This window comes from Pelophylax lessonae (genome assembly GCF_965119305.1).
Source record: "Pelophylax lessonae genome assembly, chromosome: 5".
In the NCBI taxonomy this organism is placed as follows: Eukaryota; Metazoa; Chordata; class Amphibia; order Anura; family Ranidae; genus Pelophylax; species Pelophylax lessonae.
The window spans coordinates 155,078,182-155,097,954 of record NC_138772.1 but is presented as its reverse complement, the minus strand read 5'-3'; the positions used below and the strand labels follow the sequence as shown (position 1 = coordinate 155,097,954).

The following is a 19,773-nucleotide window of genomic DNA, read 5'->3' as shown; positions in this document are numbered from 1 at the left end:
AAAGAGTGCAAAATCTGTCACAGCTCTGCATAGAAACCAATCAGCTTCCAGTTTTTTTTTTTTTTGTTTTTTTTTAGAGGCTGATGGGCTACCATGCACAGCTGCATCAGATTTAGCACTTTCCAGTTTTAGTAAATCAACCGCATAATGTCTGAAACATCATCGCAGTGCAGTGACCTCTCCAAGTTGTTTTCATTTCTTTGCTTTTGTTTACTACTGTTGGCATTTTGGCAGTAATATTCACACTGCAAAGTTTTTTTTTCACTTTTAGTCATGCTTAGTGTGGTCATTAGGGTTTTTCGCATTTCCGGTATGCCTGACATCTGTTACCTTGCTGGGCAGCGTGCTGTTCCTTTAGTTGCTATGTTAAGTGGAAAGAGGCCCACCAGTATGACTCTGCGGGGTTGATTTACTAAAACTGGATAGTGCAAAATATGGTGCAGCTGTGCATGGTAGCCAATCGGCGTCTAACTTCAGCTTGTTTAAGGCTTGACAAAAAAACCTGGAAGATGATTGGTTGCTAACTGCACCAGATCTCCAGTTTTAATCAACCTCTGTGTGTATGAGTAAAATATATCCATTTGTTATAGCTAGAAATCCATGCTCTCTAAACCACTTGTAGTAGTCCTTAGCCACAAACACTTATACCAAATGGCAGGACCTAGTAAGGCATCTAGTAAGATTTTAATAGGTATACAGGGTTTTGAAAAACAAAACAAAACCACAGAAAACACCTTTTTAAAATTGAGTAATTTTTTAAGTAAACACTTTTACCCCAAACAGTATAGACACAACAATAGACAAAAATAAAGCTGCTAACTTGACTCTGGTCCTTAAAGTGGTTGTTAAGTCAAGAAGGGTTTTTGTATCCTAATGCATTCTATGCATTAAGATAAAAAGCCTTCTGTGTGCATCAACCACTCTAATATTTACCTGAGGTCCATCTAGATCCATCGATTTTACGGTAGTGTCTTGGCTGCCCGGGACTTGCCTCCTAATTGGCTGAGACAGAAGCAATGCGCCATTGGCTCCTGCTGCTGTCAATCAAAGTCAGCCACTGAGGAGAGAGGGGCTGGGCCATGGCTCAGTGTGTGAATGGACACGGAGCTGTGGCTCGGCTCGGGTGCCCCCATAGCAAGCTGCTTGCTGTGGGGGCACTCAACAAAAGGGAGGGACCAGGAGCACGAAAGAAGGACCCATGAAAAGGAGGATCTGGGCTAGGGCTGGGCGATATGGCTGAAAACTGTATCACGATATCAGTGTTTCATATCGGTCGATATCGATAATTATTGATATTTTTTATTACCCATTTAAAATAAGGACCAGGAGAAAAATGTTAAACATTTTTATTTTAAACTTAACCTTCCTCTGATCATAATCCCCTCAGTTCTTAAGACAATAAAATGTCAACACAACCATGTAAAACTCAAATAATTAAAATGTAAACATAAGTCTAAAGTCACAATGAACACTTAACAATTATCTTAACATTTAAGGTGCAAAATGAAAGAAAATGTAAGAAATGCTTAATAAAGTGTCATAAAATAGTGCAAACTGCAAAGTGTTAAATATAAACAGAGAAACCTGAGAATTTAGTGCAAGTTTAGTGCTAGGAGGTTCACTAGCTGTTCACCTTCTGGTGAATAAAGTGTTTACTTTCTACCGCATGACAACAGACCCATCCCAAAAACACACATTGCATCAAATATGTGTAAAAACAAAAAAAACACACCAACTGCAACCTGCATAGGCTGTAATACAGTTGAAACATGTTCCAAAAGGTGAACTTGGCCTGTAATTTGGGCGGTAGCTGCAGCCCGGTCTCCTGCGATGTAAAACAGGAGGACACTACAGGGTATACACAGGGCGGACGATCACTGGTCCCCTACCGGTTTCGTCAAAGCGTGGCGTCATCAGGGGGCGTGGTTCAGGACCGCCGATCACCCCATTAAATGGCTGCAAGAGTCGGAAAGGGAGGAGCGGCGTCTGATCCAGCCAATCACCTCCCCCACCGCTAGCGCCAACCGCACATTGCTAAGGACAGAGGAAGCGTACCTCGGATGAACCGGAAATGAATCCAGGACCAATCGAAAAACGCCTCCAAAGTCCCAATGAAAATCAATCAGTACCTAACCGCTGTCCAATCATAGCCTCCGAGCAAGTAGGCGGCAACTTCCAACTGTAAAAAAGAGAAAAAGCAGGAGGAATAGAAGCCGACTTGCAGCGCTATGAGTGAGACTGCTTAAGGAAAATAAAATATCAAACGTTTTATCGAACAATTTTTTTATTGATATCGATCACGTGTCTATCGCGATACATATCGTTATCGTTTTATCGCCCAGCCCTAATCTTGGCTGCTCTGTGCAAAACCACTGCACAGAGCTGGTATGTATGACCTGTTTGTTATTTTTAACTTAAAAAAAATGAGACTTTAGTATCACTTTAAATTAAACTGCACAATAAACTGTTTCCCCGCAAATAAAGACCTTAAATCTCACCTCTCCCTCTGACCTTGCTGTCAATCTTTGCAGTAATTGTTATTGTTCGTGTGTGTGTGTGTGTGTGTGTGTGTGTGTGTGTGTGTGTGTGTGTGTGTGTGTGTGTGTGTGTGTAATAACGTATGGGACCTGGAGACTAGAGGCTATAAAGAGACCTGGGAGGGATGCAGTCTCCAAACTTGGGTCCAGGTTTTGTGAACAACCTGCACACTATTTTTTGGGTAGGTGTGTGACTTCACCTTGACAGATAAATAAGGTCTTTACCCAGTAGTCAGGAGGGTTCCACCTAAGGAACGGTTGGGAGCCAGTGCAGCAGGGAGCTGCTTGGTATGCACATAGATTTTGTGAGTGTGTGGAGGTGACAAAGGGCCTGAAGTATGAGGCCAGAGCAGAAACCAGGAGGTTGATGAATATTTGTTTTGTGGCAAAATGTTGAAAAACCCCTGCAAGGGAAAACCATGTGATGCCTTGAAATTTGTTTTAATAAACATGGGCAAAAAAAAATAAAATGTTTAAAGCGAGTGGATAGCTCCTCAGTGCTCATTTGAAGCTGGTTCCCACAACACACACAGAAAATAAACTCCTTTTTAAGGCTAAGTTCACCTATAGAACATATTACAAATTTCACCTGTATTTAGGGTAGAACATGTAACATGTTCCAGTTCCTACCCCTGATCCCCCCTCTCAGTGACAGCGGGCGGAGGTGGTTCTCCCTGTACCTGCTGTAAATTTCTACCCCCCCACAGTTGCGTTATTCATTGAGCGATTCCTCTGAATAAACTACAAGTACCATCTGTCTCCATGTCAGACAGATTTTGTTTCATTGGGCTGCAAGATCGCTGATGAGCACTCTTATAGTCCACGGACGTGTCCTGTGTAGAAAGCCTGTACACGTGTACAGGGTGAAACCCGGAGGACATGTGTAAGAGCCCATGTTCTACATCTATTGATAACGGGTGCAATCCTTTCCAGGCTCCTGCAGGTAAAAATAATATATGCATGTTTTCTTTCTTTTTTTTTTTTTGGTGCAAAAATTTGGTTTTAGAAATTTTTCTGTAAAGGTGAATGTGGCCTTGAAAATTAAGTCAGTAGAGCATACCTTTTTAAAAACGTTTAATCTGTCTTATCCTATATGTATATCAAGCATTGTTTCTAAGACAGTGTTTGGATCACTTGTGGCCTCCTAGATGAAGAAAAAGAAGAAACATAACATTGAATCACACAAGGTGTAGCTTTTGGTTAAAGACACTTTTCTTAGAAATGTCAGCTGCACAGAAGTATGAAAAAAGGAATAAATGGTTTAACAGATACTGCAGAAAGAAAGTGTGTGGAAGGATCATCAGTTATTGAGTATAATCATATATAAGTATAATCAAAGTTCAGATGGATGTTGTCAGCAATTTGTTAATGGTAAATTCTATGGATTTCCTTTTTCTTTTTACTAGACCAAGAGCGTGGCATTTGTTCCCACTGAAAAAGAAAAAGCTGCTAAACGTTTTCATCTACAGTACAACATTGTGGATGATCAGTACACTAGAGTCTCAAATGGCAATGAAGTGATTGCTGGCTGGGAAAATGGAGCCTGGATAAACGAGTCCATGCACAGAAAAGTGGAAAATGACTGGAAAATGGTAAGTGTCTCCTACATACCCTGAGCTGCCATTGAGTTTGTCTCCTTTTTCTTTACAAGCACTACCATGTCACTATGGTGACATTATGCTGCTCTGTCTGCTGATCAGAGACACGGACTGCTGCACTGATGACACTGTATTCCAGTGCAACAGCCAGTGTCTTTGTTCAAAAGTCGCAGCTGTACAATGTCACCATAGTGACACTGCACTGTTCTAGTGGCAGTATGCAAAAAAAATAAAAAAATCTGTTACCAGAGCAAGTAGTTTCACTATAGTGGCAGTGTATGTCCGTGGCAGTGATCACATACAGTGGCTGGCTGCTGTGATATCATTGTATGTCAGGGTAGCCAGCTTGTTTCTGTTTGTTGCCACAGCAGTATATTGTCACCAGGCCAGTACAGCCAGTTCTAGTTTCCCCAATCACCACCACATTAGTCCCAGTGTCACCATAAAATGTTGGGGAGTTGAGCTGGGAATCTTTCTGGTTTTTGTCTTCCAGTGTCACCATAAGGCCTTGTTCACATGTGGGATAATCTCTGAAGCGTGATCCATGTTCAGATCACTCTTCAGGGAGCATTTGACAGGTATTAACCTGGCATTGTACTGGCTCCTTACCACCTGCCTTAACCCCTTGGACCCTGCACAAACACCCTCATTCAGAGGGTATAACTCCTGCCATGGCTGTAAAGCAAAGAATCACAGCTGCACCAATTGTACACCTTTTAGCTTCTGCCTCTGCAGCTAAAGAGGGTAGAGGTTGGGTGGCAATAAAACCATGACTCAAGGTTTTACTGCCCTCCAACCTCACGTGTGAGCAAGCCCTAATAGTGAAGCCAGCCAGTGTTAAAAATCACCACCAACTAGTCCCAGTGTCACCATAGGGCCTCATTCACATGTGAGGTGCTACTCTAAAAAGTGATCTGTGGTCAGATCGCTATTTAGAGAGCACATGACAGGTGTTAAGGAGTCGTGTCACCTCCCCACTACCTGTTTTAACCCCTTTGATCCTGCACAAGTGCCCCATGCACTTGAATGGGCCACTGCCTTTGCATCTATAGGGGGTAACTGGGGGGGGGGGGGTGTTTAAAACCACAGGTGAACCTCAAGATTTTATTGCCTCCCAACCTCCCATGTGAACAAGCGTTAATAGTGCAGCCAGTCAGAATGCCACCACGCCAGTCAGTGTCCAAAAAAAATGTGATGGTCAGGAAATTGGATGTGGCATTTATGCCCCTGGACAGCTTGAAGGTGCACCTTTGATTTTGAGTCTCTATGTGGCTAGGCTGTAAAGTCTCATGAGGTATCGCCATAATTGGGAGGAGTAGCAGAATATGTTTTGGGGTGTAATTCTAAGCACGCCTAAGCTTTGTGTGAGAAAACAAAAACATGTTAAAATGACAACTTTATGAAAAAAAACGCATTTCATTTCTTTCTTTCTTTTCCAAAAATAAAAAAATTGTGACAAAAAAAAATGACAACCTCTGAAAGATTCCGCATGCTTTTTACTAAATACCTTGGACCGTCTACTTCCCAAAAAGGGGTAATTTTAGGGATATTTGGACTGTCCTTTAATTTTAGGGCCTTAAGAAATGAGTGGCAGTCAGTACAGGACTGATACATTTTCAAATATGTCTGTGTGTGCGCGTGCGTGTGTATGTGTGTGTATTAATATTACACACACACTATAATACCAAAAGTATTGGGGCACATGAACTATAATGGCATCCCAGTGTTCGTCCGTAGGGTTCAATGTTGAGTTGGCTCACCCTTTTTTTTTTTTGCTGCTTTAACAGCTTCAACTCTTCTGTGAAGGCTGTCCACAAGGTTTAGGTGTGTCTATGAGAATGTTTAACCATTCTTCCAGAAGAGCATTTGTGAGGTCAGGTGTTGTTGGACGGGAAGGCCTGGCTCGCTCCACTGTGTGTCTCCACTTTTATTTATCCCAAAGGTGTTCTATGGGGATGAGGTTAGGACTATGTGCAGGCCAGTCAAGTTCCTCCACCCCAAACTTGCTCATCCATGTATTTATGGACCTTGTTTGTGCACTGGTGCCCAGTCATGTTAGAACAGGAAGTGGCCATCCCCAAACTGTTCCCACAAAGTTGAAAGCATGAAATTGTCCAAAATGTCTTGGTATGTTAACCCCTTAAGAGTTCCCTTTACTGGAACTAAGAGGCCAAGCCCAACCCCTGAAAAACATCCCCACACCATAATCCCCCCCCCCCCTCCACCAAATGATGTGGACCAGTGCACAAACATTGTCCATGAAGACATGGATGAGCGAGTTTGGGGTGGAGGAACTTGACTGGCCTGCACAAAGTCCTGACCCTAACCCGGTAGAACACCTTTGAAATTAATTGGAGTGGAGATTGCGAGCCAGGCCTTCTCGTCCACCAAGAATGGTCAAACGTTCCCATAGACACGCTCCTTAACCATGTAGACAGCCTTCACAGAAGAGTTTAAGCTGTTTTAGCTGCAGATGGTGGGCCAACTCAATATTGGACCCTACAGACTGATCCTGGGATGCCATTAAAGTTCACGTGTGATATTGAATACCTGGGGAAAAAACGATGACTCATTGTATGCTTTATATATATTTTTTTGTGATCCAAGCAAGCTGTATATGCATTTTCAAATAACTTGATACATGTCAGTTTAACTGTATTTCTCTTTCAATTTGACGGATTGATGGACACAGCTCCTGATATTCATAACCGTTGGTTTATACTGCCCCCTACAGGAGTAGGACACTAGGCAGAAAATAATTCTGGTTACACCCATGGGCAGTTCCTCTCTCTGCTATAGCCACTCAGTTTTTTTCTGCCTATTCAGGAGAAAGGACCTATTTCCTTGCTTGGATCTTTGGTCCTGGCAAAATATTTTAGATAGAAATCTACAATCAACTGCTTGACTGGGCAATGGGCTGGATAATTTAGATCCAGTGGTCACTCCGGTCTGGCCAGCGAGTGCGCGCGGACCTCAGCTCCACGCTAGGTGGGCCGCGACATAGCAACACCATACAGGGACTGGCCTGCAAGTTAAAAGCCTCGCGAGGTCGCATACGACCGGGTCTTGGCCCGAGTCGCATCTTTCCTTCTGGCAGACAGCCCCCCATTTTAATGGAGGGGGGTTCTGTCTGGAGCGGTGCCCGCCTGGTTCCTGGTATAATGAGTAGCTGCCTCAACTCTCCCCCTGGAGGGTTTTGAGGTGAACGTGGGCCCCTCCTTGGGACGGTCTAACCCCTGGGTTCCCCTCCTTCCCGCAGGCACACCCCCTCTCTCTTACCAAGTCCCTCATCCTGCCCCCTTTCATGCTGGCGCGGTTTTGGTTCTCTTACTATTTTCCTGGGATGGGGGCTGGGCGCTAACTGGGGGGGATGGGGGGTGCGCCACCGGCGACCAGATCGACTGTGCGTGGTGTTGGACCTGGTGGGGGCTCCTGCCCCCCATCCTGCCTGGTCTCCCTCCTGGGTCTCTGTAAGCCTAGTGGTGCCACACAGAGCCACCATTTTGTTGTAGCCTGTGTTTCTATACACAGTGGCCATGTTTGTGTAGTCCGGCGGGCATTTTGTTGTGGTTTGCCATTGAAAATGGAGGCGACCATGACAGTGGAGCCCTGTGGGTGGCGATTTCGGCAGTGGGAGCCCCTCCTCATCCCCTGGTGCTGACTCCTGGATCATTTTACTTCCTGATCACCGCATGTGTAGTGCAGATTCCCCTGGTGGCTCCAGGTGCCCGTTTCTGTGGGTGGTGAGTCTGGTGGGGTCCTCTTCCTCTCTGCTGAGGATCGCTTGGTGCTTTGTGCCTGGCGACCAAGTGGTGCTGCCAGCGCGGTGGGGGTTGTCTCTTATCAGTGTTTTACACTTTGTGGGGTCCCCCGGTGACTCACGGAGTCTTTGGTGCACATTTTCCCAGATGATCCCCTCTCTGAGGCTGTGGGGTACTCCGGGTTCCAATCATCCATCCATGCACTGACAGCGGTCCTGGAGACCCTTGTGTCCCCGGTGGAGGTGGCTTGCGGGTGAAGGGCTAGCAAAAAGCACCCCCAGCCTCATCTGTCTCATCAGATCCTGAATCTAATTCGGCCACCGCAGACATGGGTCACCCTGCTGGGTCTGCAACCAGGCGCCGAGTGGTAGTGATAGAGAGGATGATTCCTTCATGTCTGCGACCGTGCATGAAAAGGCGCTGGTGGATGCACTGATTGTATCTGTGCGTGAGACCCTGAAGATGGTGGACGCAGGTGCCCTTTTGGCACTCACAAGCCATCTGAAGTGGAAGAGGTGTTTCCTTTCCCTGCCTATTTTGGAATAAATGTCGCTAAAGATTGGGGATAGCCAAAGCATCCCCGTGGAGTCCCAAAGTGCTTTACTAGGCTTTACCCCTATGAGGAGTCTCTTCTTAAGAAGTGGGCTGTGCCACTGGTGGTGGACCCTCCATTTTCCAGATTAAACAAGGCAACCATGATTCCAAATGAAGAGTTTCCCACCTTTAAGGATCCGGCTGACCGGAAGGCAGGGGCTGTGGCCCGCACTATGTACACTCTGGCTGATTCAGCAATGAGGCTGTTGCCCTAGTGTCGTGACTTGGAGGGGGAACAGCTCCCCCCTGTCTTTGCTGAGCTGGTGGACCAGCTGGTCCAGGGGCTGCAGTTTATCTGTGATGCCTCTTTGGATGCGGCTCCCCTGATGGATCGCCTCTTTGGCAGTGGTCCTTAGGCGTGTCTTTTGGCTCAAGTGCTGGTCTGCGGATCAAACTTCAAAAAAGGCCTTGACTAATCTTCCTGTTCAAGGAGATCACCTGTTTGGAGCTACCCTGGATGACATTAATAAAGGTCTCACAGGGGGTAAGAGTACTTTTCTTCCGCAGGCTACTAAGGGCAAGGAACCTCGTTGTAGACGTGGGCCTTCCTTTTTCGTCCCTCAGGGTTGACTGACAAGGGCTCCAAGCCTTTCAGGGCCTCTTCTGGAGGATCCAAACAAACCTGGTCTGGCAAGCCAAGATCGGGCTTCTCCACATCCGCGGACATGGCTCCTTCTGCATGAATTGGGGGTGGGGGGACATCTTTGCTGGTTTCCAGACCCGTGGACTTCCCAGGTGCAAGACAAGTGGGTCCACTAAGTCTTTCGGTCCGGCTACATACAAGAGTTTCGCTCTTGTCCCCCGGCAAAATATTTTCCTTCCCACTTGCGCCTGTCCCCAGACTGCTTACAGGGCCTGTTTGGGGCAGTACAAGACCTGTTACTTCAAGAGGTGTTTGTCCCGGTTCCGACTTCAAAACGTTTTTAGGGTTTTTTGCTCAAACCTGTTCTGTCCCCAGGAAGGAAGGCAAAGTGCATCCAATCCTGGACCTCAAGGCACCTAACTGCATTGTGCGGGTACAGAAATTCAGAAAGGAATCCATTTGAAAGGTGGTGGCATCCCTGCGTCTGGGAGATTTCCTTGGCCCTTATCGATATCAAGAATGCCTACCGTCACATTACAATATGTGCCAGTCACCAGCGTTTTCTCTGCTTTGCTGTGAGAGAGGAGCATTATCAGTTTCTGGCGTTACCCTTTTGGTCTCGCTTCTGCTCCTCAGGTCTTCATAAATGTGTTATCCCCAGTGCTAGCTTTGCTACGCCAACGGTGGATCACGGTACTGGGCTACTTGGACGATCTCCCTCTGCTCTGGTGGAAAACCTGGCGATCACAATACGGAATCTGCGAGAGTTTGGCTGGATTCTGAGTTTTTCAGAAGTCTGCTCTGGTTCCGTCCACAAAGCTGGATTATCTGTGCCTGACTCTGGACTCGGCATTAGCCAGGGTGCTCCTTCTTCTGGACAACCTCCAGAAATTGCAGGCTGCAATTCGCCTCCTGCTGTCCTAACAGTGTTTTTTTCAACTCCGGTCCTCAGGGCACACTAGCAGGCCAGATTTTAAGTATTACCTTGGGGAGATGCAGAATACAGCAATCACTGAGCAGCAAATATCACCTGTGATGGATTTCAGTTTTCTTGCAAACCTGGCCTGTTAATGTGCCCTGAGGACCGGAGTTGAGAAACACTGGTCTAACAAATGGTCATCCCTCCGGACTTGCATGCGGGTGCTGCCTGGACCTGATGATGTGTACCTTTGTCTGTTTGCACCATTCCATACAAGGTCCCTGCAAAGGGAAATTCTGACCAAATGGGTCAAGACTCCGCAGTCTCTGGACAATCGGACCTGGCTGAGTCGGGGCTTGAAGGAGTCCCTGATATAGTGGCTTTGTTCTCTGGTGCTTTGCCTGGGAAAATCCTTCCTCCTCTTGTATTGGAAAGTGGTCACTACGGATGCCAGCCTCTCCGGGTTGGGAGGCGTCCTCCGCAAGCATTCTGCTCAGGGGATCTGGACGCTGAAAGAGTCCAGACTCCTGATCAATGTCTTGGAACTTCAAGTGATCAGATTGTGTCTGGATCATTGGGCGGATCGTCTTCAGGGTTGTCCAGTGCGCATTCAATTGGACAATGCCACGGCCGTGTCTTATGGCAATCACCAAGGGGGCACAAGAAGTGTCCTAGCGGCTCTGGAGGTAGCCAGCATTCTAAGGTGGGCAGAATGGTTTGTTCCAGCCCTCTCAGCAGTACACATTCCCAGGGTGGAAAATTGGCAAGTGAATTACCTCAGTCGGCAGGCATGGGACCACCGGGAGTGGTCCCTTCATCCAGAGGTGTTTAATCAGCTGTGTCTCAGATGGGGCACCCCCGAGCTGGATCTGTTGGCGTCACAGTTCAACAGAAAGGTGCAAAGGTTTGTGGCTTGGTCAGGGGATCCTCTGGCAGACACCAGACGCACTGGTGGCCCCGTGGGGTCAGTATCGTCTGATTTTTGCCTTCCCTCCTCTCAAGCTTTTGCCCAGACTTGTACTCAGGATCGAGGCAGAAGGGATTCTGGTCATTTTAGTGGCTCTGGACTGGCCTCGCCGGGCTTGGTACGCCGATCTGGTGCTAGCTTTGACAGCTTGGCTGTTGAACCCCAGGTGCTAAAGGATAAGGGGTTTATCCGAGTTGGTGATTCCTACACCATTGAAAGCTGGAAAATCTACCTCTAGGAAGATCTATTATCGTACGTGGAAGACGTACATTGCGTGATGTGAGTCTCTTGGGGTTCTTCCTGGCTCCTTCTCATTGACTCGGATCTTGACCTTTCTTCAATGAGGGGTTGAACAGAAATTGGCCTTGATTACCATCAAGGGCCAGGCGTCGGCTTTGGCGGTCTTTTTCCAACGACCTTTGGCCACACCCACTCCCTGGTGCGTACCTTTCTTCAGGGTGTCTGACATTTGGGTCCTTCAATGCCGGCTCCCTTGCTGCTTTGGGATCTTAATTTTGGTGCTTTCAGCTCTACAGAAGCCTCCCTTTGAAAATATTCAGGAGATTCCACTGCTTGCGCTGTCCCAGAAGGTGGCTTTTTTAAGTGGCTATCACCTCTGCGTGCAAGGTGTCGGAACTGGTGGCGTTATCCTGTCGTTCACCTTACACGTTGATACACAGGGATAAGGTGGTTCTTCGCCCCTGTACATCATTCATTTCAAAGGTTGTCTCTGATTTTCATTTGAATGAAGACATTGTTGCCTTCCTTGTGTCCCAGGCCTTAACATCCAAAGGAAATTGCCTTGGATGCCTTGAATGTGGTCTGGGCAATTAGGGTGCACCTGGCAGCTATGGAGTCTTTGAGGAAGTCAGACTCTTTGTGCTCATAGACGGACCTCGAAAAAGTTGTCTGCTTCCTCTCTGACCATTTCCAGGTGGATCAGACAGACGGGGGTTAAGGCCTATTCAATCAGGGGTCAGGCTCCTCCTTTCCCTGTCAAGGCACGCTCTACTAGGGCGCTTAGTGCCTCCTGTGCCTTTTTGTCATTAGGCGTCAATGACACAGGTTTGCAAGGCTGCCACCTGGTCGTCGGTGCACACTTTTACAAAGTTTTATAAAGTGGATGTGTTGGCATCTGCGGATGCTTCTTTTGGCCGCAAGGTTTTTCAGGTTGCTGTTTAAGAGGACCGGATCCTATTTGTAAAGAAAAAATTGGATTTTTGACTTACCATAAAATCCATTTCTCTGATGATCATTGAACACATTGACGGACACAGCACCCACCCCTCTGTGGAGTTATAATTCTCCTGACCCTACTTGTAACAAGACTGAGTGCCTATAGCAGAGAGAGGGAGTGTACCCCCCTGGGACTGCCCATGGGTGTAGCCAGAATTCCTTTCTGCCTAGTGTCCTACTCCTGTAGGGGGCAGTATAACCCAATGGTTATGAATATCAGGAGCTGTGTCTGTCAATGATACTCATGTTGAGTATTTTGTTGAAATCATTACTGTATTGCACATTCTTTAATAAAAAAAAAAAAAAATCTTTCAGTGATAGTCAGGTTTGACATCTAGCAGATGTGAAAAGTGTCCGCTGGTAATTGTTAAAGGGATAATGTAAACTAATCTCAGCATGGGACTTTATGCAGGGAAACCTTATTCTACAAATTGCAGTTAGGCAACATACTTTACCTCTTCCTATTTGGCCAGTAGTTACCATTACCATATATCCCTTGTATTTAGGAGAAATCTGTTTGGTGCACCAGTCTGCACAGGCTTGTTTCGGAGAATTGCCTGGGGCTACATAGGTTACAAAATGTTCTATAGCTGTAAAACTGTTCATTATTTAACAATGCTTGATGTTTTTTTCAGGTATATTTAGCTCGAATGGAAGATACTCCATCAGCCAAAATTGGTTGGAAAGTTGAGTGTGCATCAACTGGATTAAGAGTGGAGAGTATAAGTGTCCGGACAAGCAGTCAGACTTTCCAAAGTGGTACAATAAACTGGAAGCTCTATTCTGCAGAAACACAAGTGGATGTTAATCCTGGTAACTTTCCCCTTTTGATTCTGTTTTAGAGAAAAAACAAATGCTTACCCATTAGGAGATAGGTATCACATTTCAGTTCCATTTTTGCCAAAATTGTTACACAAGCAAAATAGCAGCAGGTGGCTAAATCTAGTATAAAAAGTATACATTGATGCAATAAACACTCTGCATGTGCAGCACAACATACATTATTTCATACATCCAACATTCACAATACAGGTAAAAAAAAAATTCAAAAACATTTGTGTGTATGTGTATACATGTGTATTATGTGTGTGTGTGTGTGTGTGTGTGTGTGTGTGTGTGTGTGTGTATATATATATATATATATATCACAAAAGTGAGTACACCACTCAAATTTGTGTAAATGTTTTATTATATCTTTTCATGTGACAACACTGAAGAAATGACACTTTGCTACAATGTAAAGTAGTGAGCGCATGGTTTAACAGTGTAAATTTGCTGTCCCCTAAAAATAACTCAACAGACAGCCATTCATGTCTAAACCGCTGGCAACAAAAGTGAGTACTCCCCTAAGTGAAAATGTCCAAATTGGGCCCAATTAGCCATTTTCCCATGACACTAACAAGTCATGTGACTCGTTAGTGTTACAAAGTCTCAGGTGTGAATGGGGAGCAGGTGTGTTTAAATTTGGTGTTATCACTCTCACTCTCTCATACTGGTCACTGGAAATTCAACATGGCACCTCATGGCAAAGAATTTTCTGAGGATCTGAAAAAAAGAATTGTTGCTCTACATAAAGATGGCCTAGGCTATAAGAATATTGCCAAGATCCTGAAACTGAGCTGCAGCACGGTGGCCAAGACTATACAGCGGTTTATCCGGACAGTTTCCGCTCAGAACAGGCCTTGCCATGGTCGACCAAAGAAGTTGAGTGCACGTGCTCAACGTCATTTCCACAGGTTGTCTTTGGGAAATAGATATGAGTTCTGCCAACAATGTTGCAGATGTTGAAGGGGTAGGGGGTCTGCCTGTCAGTGCTCAGACCATACGCCGTACACTGCATCAAATTGGTCTGCATGGCTGTCGTCCCAGAAGGAAGCCTCTTCTAAACATTATGCACAAAAAAAATTCTGCAAACAGTTTGTTGAAGACAAGCAGACTGATGACATAAATTATTAGAACCATGTCCTGTGGTCTGATGAGAACAAGATAAACTTATTTGGTTCAGATGGTGTCAAGCGTGTGTCGCGGCAACCAGGTGAGGAGTACAAAGACAAGTGTGTCTTGCCTACAGTCAAGCGTGGTGCTGGGAGTGTCATGGTCTGGGGCTGCATGAGTGCTGCTGGCACTGGGGAGCTACAGTTCATTGAGGGAACCATGAATGCCAACATGTACTGTGACATACCAAAGCAGAGCATGATCCCCTCTCTTCGGAGACTGGGCTGCAGGGCAATATTCAAACATGATAACGACCCCAAAAAGACACCTCCAAGGCGACAACTGCCTTGCTAAGGAAGCGGAGGGTAAAGGTGATGGACTGGCCAGCATTTCTCCAGACCTAAACCCTATTGAGCATCTGTGCGGCATCCTCAAATGGAAGGTGGAGGAGTGCAAGGTCTCTAACATCCACCAGCTCCGTGATGTCGTAGTGGAGGAGTGGAAGAGGACTCCAGTGGCAACCTGTGAAGCTCTGCTGAACTCCATGCCCAAGAGGGTTAAGGCAGTGCTGGAAAATAATGGTGGTCACACAAATATTGACACTTTGGGCCCAAATTTCACATTTTCACTTAGGGGTGTACTCACTTTTGTTGCCAGCGGTTTAGACATTAATGGCTGTGTGTTGAGGTATTTTGAGGGGACAGCAAATATACACTGTTATACAAGCTGTACACTCACTACTTTACATTGTAGCAAAGTGTTATTTCTTCAGTGTTGTCACATGAAAAGATATAATAAAATATTTACAAAAATGTGAGGGGGTGTATTCACTTTTGTGAGATACTGTATATCTCAGTATCATATAATCAGTATAATATATGCAAATCTTGACTTTTCCTGTAAAAGTTTATCTTAGCCCCAATTCTCTCACCTCCTAAGCCTGCATATTGGTCCCTAATGTGATGGGTAGTTTCATTGGTAAATAGATGTTCATGAAGTGTGACACAACCTGGATAAAATACTTCATTCTAATGTAATGTAATGTAATCAATAAAAAAATCTCTTAACTCACGCTGAGAGAGGGAGGTTCTGCAGTATCAGCCACCAAAGATCTTCCACTATGTTGTTAATCTAACACTAAAAATCAGCTTAAAGTTATGTTAAACTGTTAATATTCTATTCACTATTCGATGCAAGGTGGACCTTTTTGACCAAAAGGATGGTCCCTCAGCCCCCCACTGTGCGAAGTGGAAGGTGGCTATTACAGTGATTCTCCCACTCTAGAAATCAACCTACACTAGTTACAACTGCCTGAGGAAAATTCAACAAAATCTGGTCCAATTTGATAGAGGCTGAAGGAATCACTGTTTGATGATACCCATTACCAGCCCAACACTAGTCCTTTGGGGCCACAGTTTGGAATAGATTTAGCTCCTCTAGGCAATTACTTATTGTGGTATTGTGTGATATTTTATCCCTTTCCCCTCCTACCCCTCTTTTTTTTTTTTTTTTTCCTCTTTCCCTTGTAATTCATTATTCTTGGATGCTAGTGCAGTTGCCTTTTTTCAATGTAGACAGGACTTTAGGGACTATCCCACTGTATTTCCCAATTGATACCACAGTGCCTTTTTCATGTTCGTTCAATGTATTTTGTAATGCTGGACCTGTACTATATGTAATATATCAATAGATGTGCTTACTGGCAACAAATCTGCTTACAGAATAAAGAGAACAGGGATGAGCCTATCAGTGTGATGCTGCTCCTGTAATGCCCAATCAGCAGGCTGAAGGATAACAGGTGACCTAAAGAATGAAATCTTCTGCCGTAATTTTAAACTTTAGTCACCTATCAATTCAAATTCAGAGGAGAAGGCTGTTTGGACTGTGCACATTTGTATGCTTGCAACCCAATGTGCAATGGGCAACTGATAGGATTCTTCTAGGACATAAAGGAGTCAAATGATTTCGATTCCTAGAATATGAAATTTGCCTGAAGCTCTACCTTTTATTAGCTACATACAAGCAGATCATTCCTTTATGGCTCTGTGGACAGCTGCAGTTACTAGTACGTTGAGATATAGAACCATTTTGCCAAACTGCTAAATAACACCAATACTTGCTAGATAAGGAAACATTAACTGTGTAGTGGAAAAAATATCATTATAATATACAGCTGCAAGAAAAAGTATGTGAACCCTTTGGAATGATATGGATTTCTGCACAAATTGGTCATAAAATGTGATCTGATCATTATCTAAGTCACAACAATAGACAATCAGTCTGCTTAAACTAATAACACACAAAGAATGACATTTTGCCATGTTTTTATTGAACACACCATGTAAACATTCACAGTGCAGGTGGAAAAAGTATGTGAACCCCTAGACTAATGACATCTCCAAGAGCTAATTGGAGTGAGAGGTCAGCCAACTGGAGTCCAATCAATGAGATTGGAGGTGTTGGTTACAGCTGCCCTGCCCTATAAAAAACACACACCAGTTCTGGGTTTGCTTTTCACAAGCAGCATTGCCTGATGTGAATGATGCCTCGCACAAAAGAGCTCTCAGAAGACCTACGATTAAGAATTGCTGACTTGGATAAAGCTGGAAAGGGTTATAAAAGTATCTCCAAAAGCTTTGCTCTTCATCAGTCCATGGTAAGACAAATTGTCTATAAATAGAGAAAATTCAGCACTGCTGCTACTCTCCCTAGGAGTGGCCGTCCTGTAAAGATGACTGCAATAGCACAGCGCAGACTGCTCAATGAGGTGAAGAAGAATCCTAGAGTGTCAGCTAAAGACTTACAAAAGTCACTGGCAAATGCTAACATCCCTGTTAGCGAATCTACAATATGTAAAACACTAAACAAGAATGAATTTCATGGGAGGATACCACAGAGGAAGCCACTGCTGTCCAAACAAAACATTTTTGCACGTTTACAGTTTGCACAAGAGCACCTGGATCTTCCACAGCAGTACTGGCAAAATATTCTGTGGACAGATGAAACCAAAGTTGAGTTGTTTGGAAGAAACACACAACACTATGTGTGGAGAAAGAGGCACAGCACACCAACATTAAAACCTCATCCCAACTGTGAAGTATGGTGGTGGGGGCATCATGGTTTGGGGCTGCTTTGCTGCGTCAGGGTCTGGATGGATTGCTATCATCGAAGAAAAAATGAATTCCCAAGTTTATCAAGACATTTTGCAGGAGAACTTAAGGACATCTGTCTACCAGCTGAAGCTCAACAGAAGATGGGTGTTGCAACAGGACATTACCCAAAGCATAGAAGTAAATCAACAGAATCGTTTAAACAGAAGAAAATACGCCTTCTGAAGTGGCCCAGTCAGAGTCCTGACCTCAACCCAATTGAGATGCTGTGGCATGACCTCAAGAAAGCGATTCACACCAGACATCCCAGGAATATTGCTGAACTGAAACAGTTCTGTAAAGAGGAATGGTCAAGAATTACTCCTGACCGCTGTGCACGTCTGATCTGCAACTACAGGAAACGTTTGGTTGAAGTTATTGCTGCCAAAGGAGGTTCAACCAGTTATTAAATCCAAGGTTTCACATACTTTTTCCACCTGCACTGTGAATGTTTACATGGTGTGTTCAATAAAAACATGGCAACATTTCATTCTTTGTGTGTTTATTAGTTTAAGCAGACTGTGATTGTCTGTCTATTGTTGTGACTTAGATGATGATCGGATCATATTTTATGACCAATTTGTGCAGAAATCCATATAATTTCAAATGGTTCACATACTTTTTTCTTGCAGCTGTATGTTCCCTACGAAGGCTGGGTTCACACTATTTGCAGAGCGGCTCACAGAAGGACTTCTGGTGCATCCCTGTTCACTGTTTCAGGGAAGAATCAGGTCAGAACTTTTGCCTGAAACAGAGCCAAAGACACATAGAACCCTTCTGCAGTGCGCTTCGCGGCCACCCCAGAGATGTGTGAACCGGATCCATTGAGAAGCCTCTCACACTTTCCTGTCAAACTAATTGGATGTGGGAAAACCTGCATCCAATTTGCAAAAGTGTGAACCCAGCCTAAGCCATATAAGGAGCAAAAATGATTTATGGGAGGCAGCAAAACAAATACACTTTAAAGAATGTTCATTGAAAAGTGCCTAGCTTAATCTTCATCATTTCTCATTCAACCATATGACAGTTTAATATTGTTTTGTTTTTTTTCCCAGATAAAAACCTCCATTCTTACCCAGAGTTTTTAAATGCATCAGAAGTTGTATTGGAAGCTGAATTATATGGCGGCGAAGAAGGTTGTGCATGGCAACATACACAGCTGTTTCGGGCGAGCCTGACTGACAAAGAAAATACGATGGAAATTATTGTGACTTTTAAAGACACCTAGGAATTTTTAATTCGCATTTGTTTTTAATTATTAAGGGACAGGTTGGCAAAATTTTAATTTCTGAGATTTTAGGTATGCAAGGTGTTTGAGGTTTTATAGGTTCAACATATGCAAATTATCTTTCCAAAGTTACTTTCCCCAAGAAGTGCATATAGTAGATATTATATTACATTGACATGTTCTAAAATGTACTTTTCTATCATGAGATTATGTCTTCTACGTCTGCCTTGTGGTAAATGATTACAAACTGTGGCTTCATGCATGAAACTGAAAGAAGAGGTCTGGGTTGCCTGTAGCAACCTGTTATCTACGGTTACTCCTGTACTGCAGTTTATACAAAAAATTCAGTAGACATCAGATTAGTTGTTATGGGCATACGCCTCCACTGCTGATATCATCTTGATTTATAAATGTCAATTATTGGGCCTCTCGTTTGGAAACTGCCTGTGTTGTCCATCACAACCAATAAGATTCGTTTTCATTTTTTTGCAGTAAAAAAAAAAAAAAAAAAAAAGGCTGCTTGAGTATCACTGAATTCTACAAGCCAAATGGGCTGCTATATTTATTTTGTTCACAAATGGAGGCTGTTAAAATTTTAAAGCAAACTTGTACTGTACCGCTATTTCTGACCTCTGAGTTACGTCTGTCATTCTGATGCAGTGGCTTCAGTGCATTCTAATGTCTTTCCAGATGGGTAACCTTGTTCCAGGTAAGGGACTCAGAAAGTATTGAAAGTAGGGACAGCCAGGCAACTAGCATTATTAAGTGGTCAGATCAGGCTTCCTTTAAAGCCCAGTTGAACTCTCTTGTAAAATGGTGAGTAATCACAGACCGTCTTGTCATTCATTTAGCCGGTAAAGAAGCAACACCCAAAGTTAAACAGCTTGTTTACTGCCTTCATGATGCAGAGAAGGACTGCTGCTCTGTGTGTGGAAGCAGTGGCCTCTCTGCAGCAGTCTAACACTCTTATCAAAGCTAGAGCTCTAAACTAAGCAAACCTCACGCTCCCTGCTGAATGGTAAGCTTTAGCTCTGACTACAGTGGATATATTAGAGACAGATAGCAGTGCAGAATTCTAGGCTATTTTTCTATGGCTGCAGCTTTACTACCTAAACAAATGGTAAGAGTGCTATTCCCTAATGTTCTACTGCACCTTGAATCCATCCAGTGTTTTACACGGGAGTTTAGGTTGATTTTCCTGACAAAATAAGAAGATATACATTTCATTTCTCTTGTACTGATTTTATTCTTTTTTTTTTTTTAATT

At 44.3% G+C, this 19,773-nt stretch overlaps 1 protein-coding gene across 2 annotated transcripts in view; it reads left to right on the top strand.

Moving 5' to 3' along the window:
- NGLY1 (N-glycanase 1) overlaps window positions 1-18,993 on the top strand; it is an 84,724-nt gene extending 65,731 nt beyond the window's left edge. For both annotated transcript variants that reach the window (XM_082259788.1, XM_082259787.1), the window contains 3 exons: window positions 3,944-4,129; window positions 12,831-13,008; window positions 18,335-18,993. In XM_082259788.1, coding sequence (XP_082115914.1) covers window positions 3,944-4,129; window positions 12,831-13,008; window positions 18,335-18,507 — 537 coding nt within the window. In that variant the 3' untranslated portion in view covers window positions 18,508-18,993. The remainder of the gene's footprint in view (window positions 1-3,943; window positions 4,130-12,830; window positions 13,009-18,334) is intronic.
- Window positions 18,994-19,773: the final 780 nt, after the last annotated feature.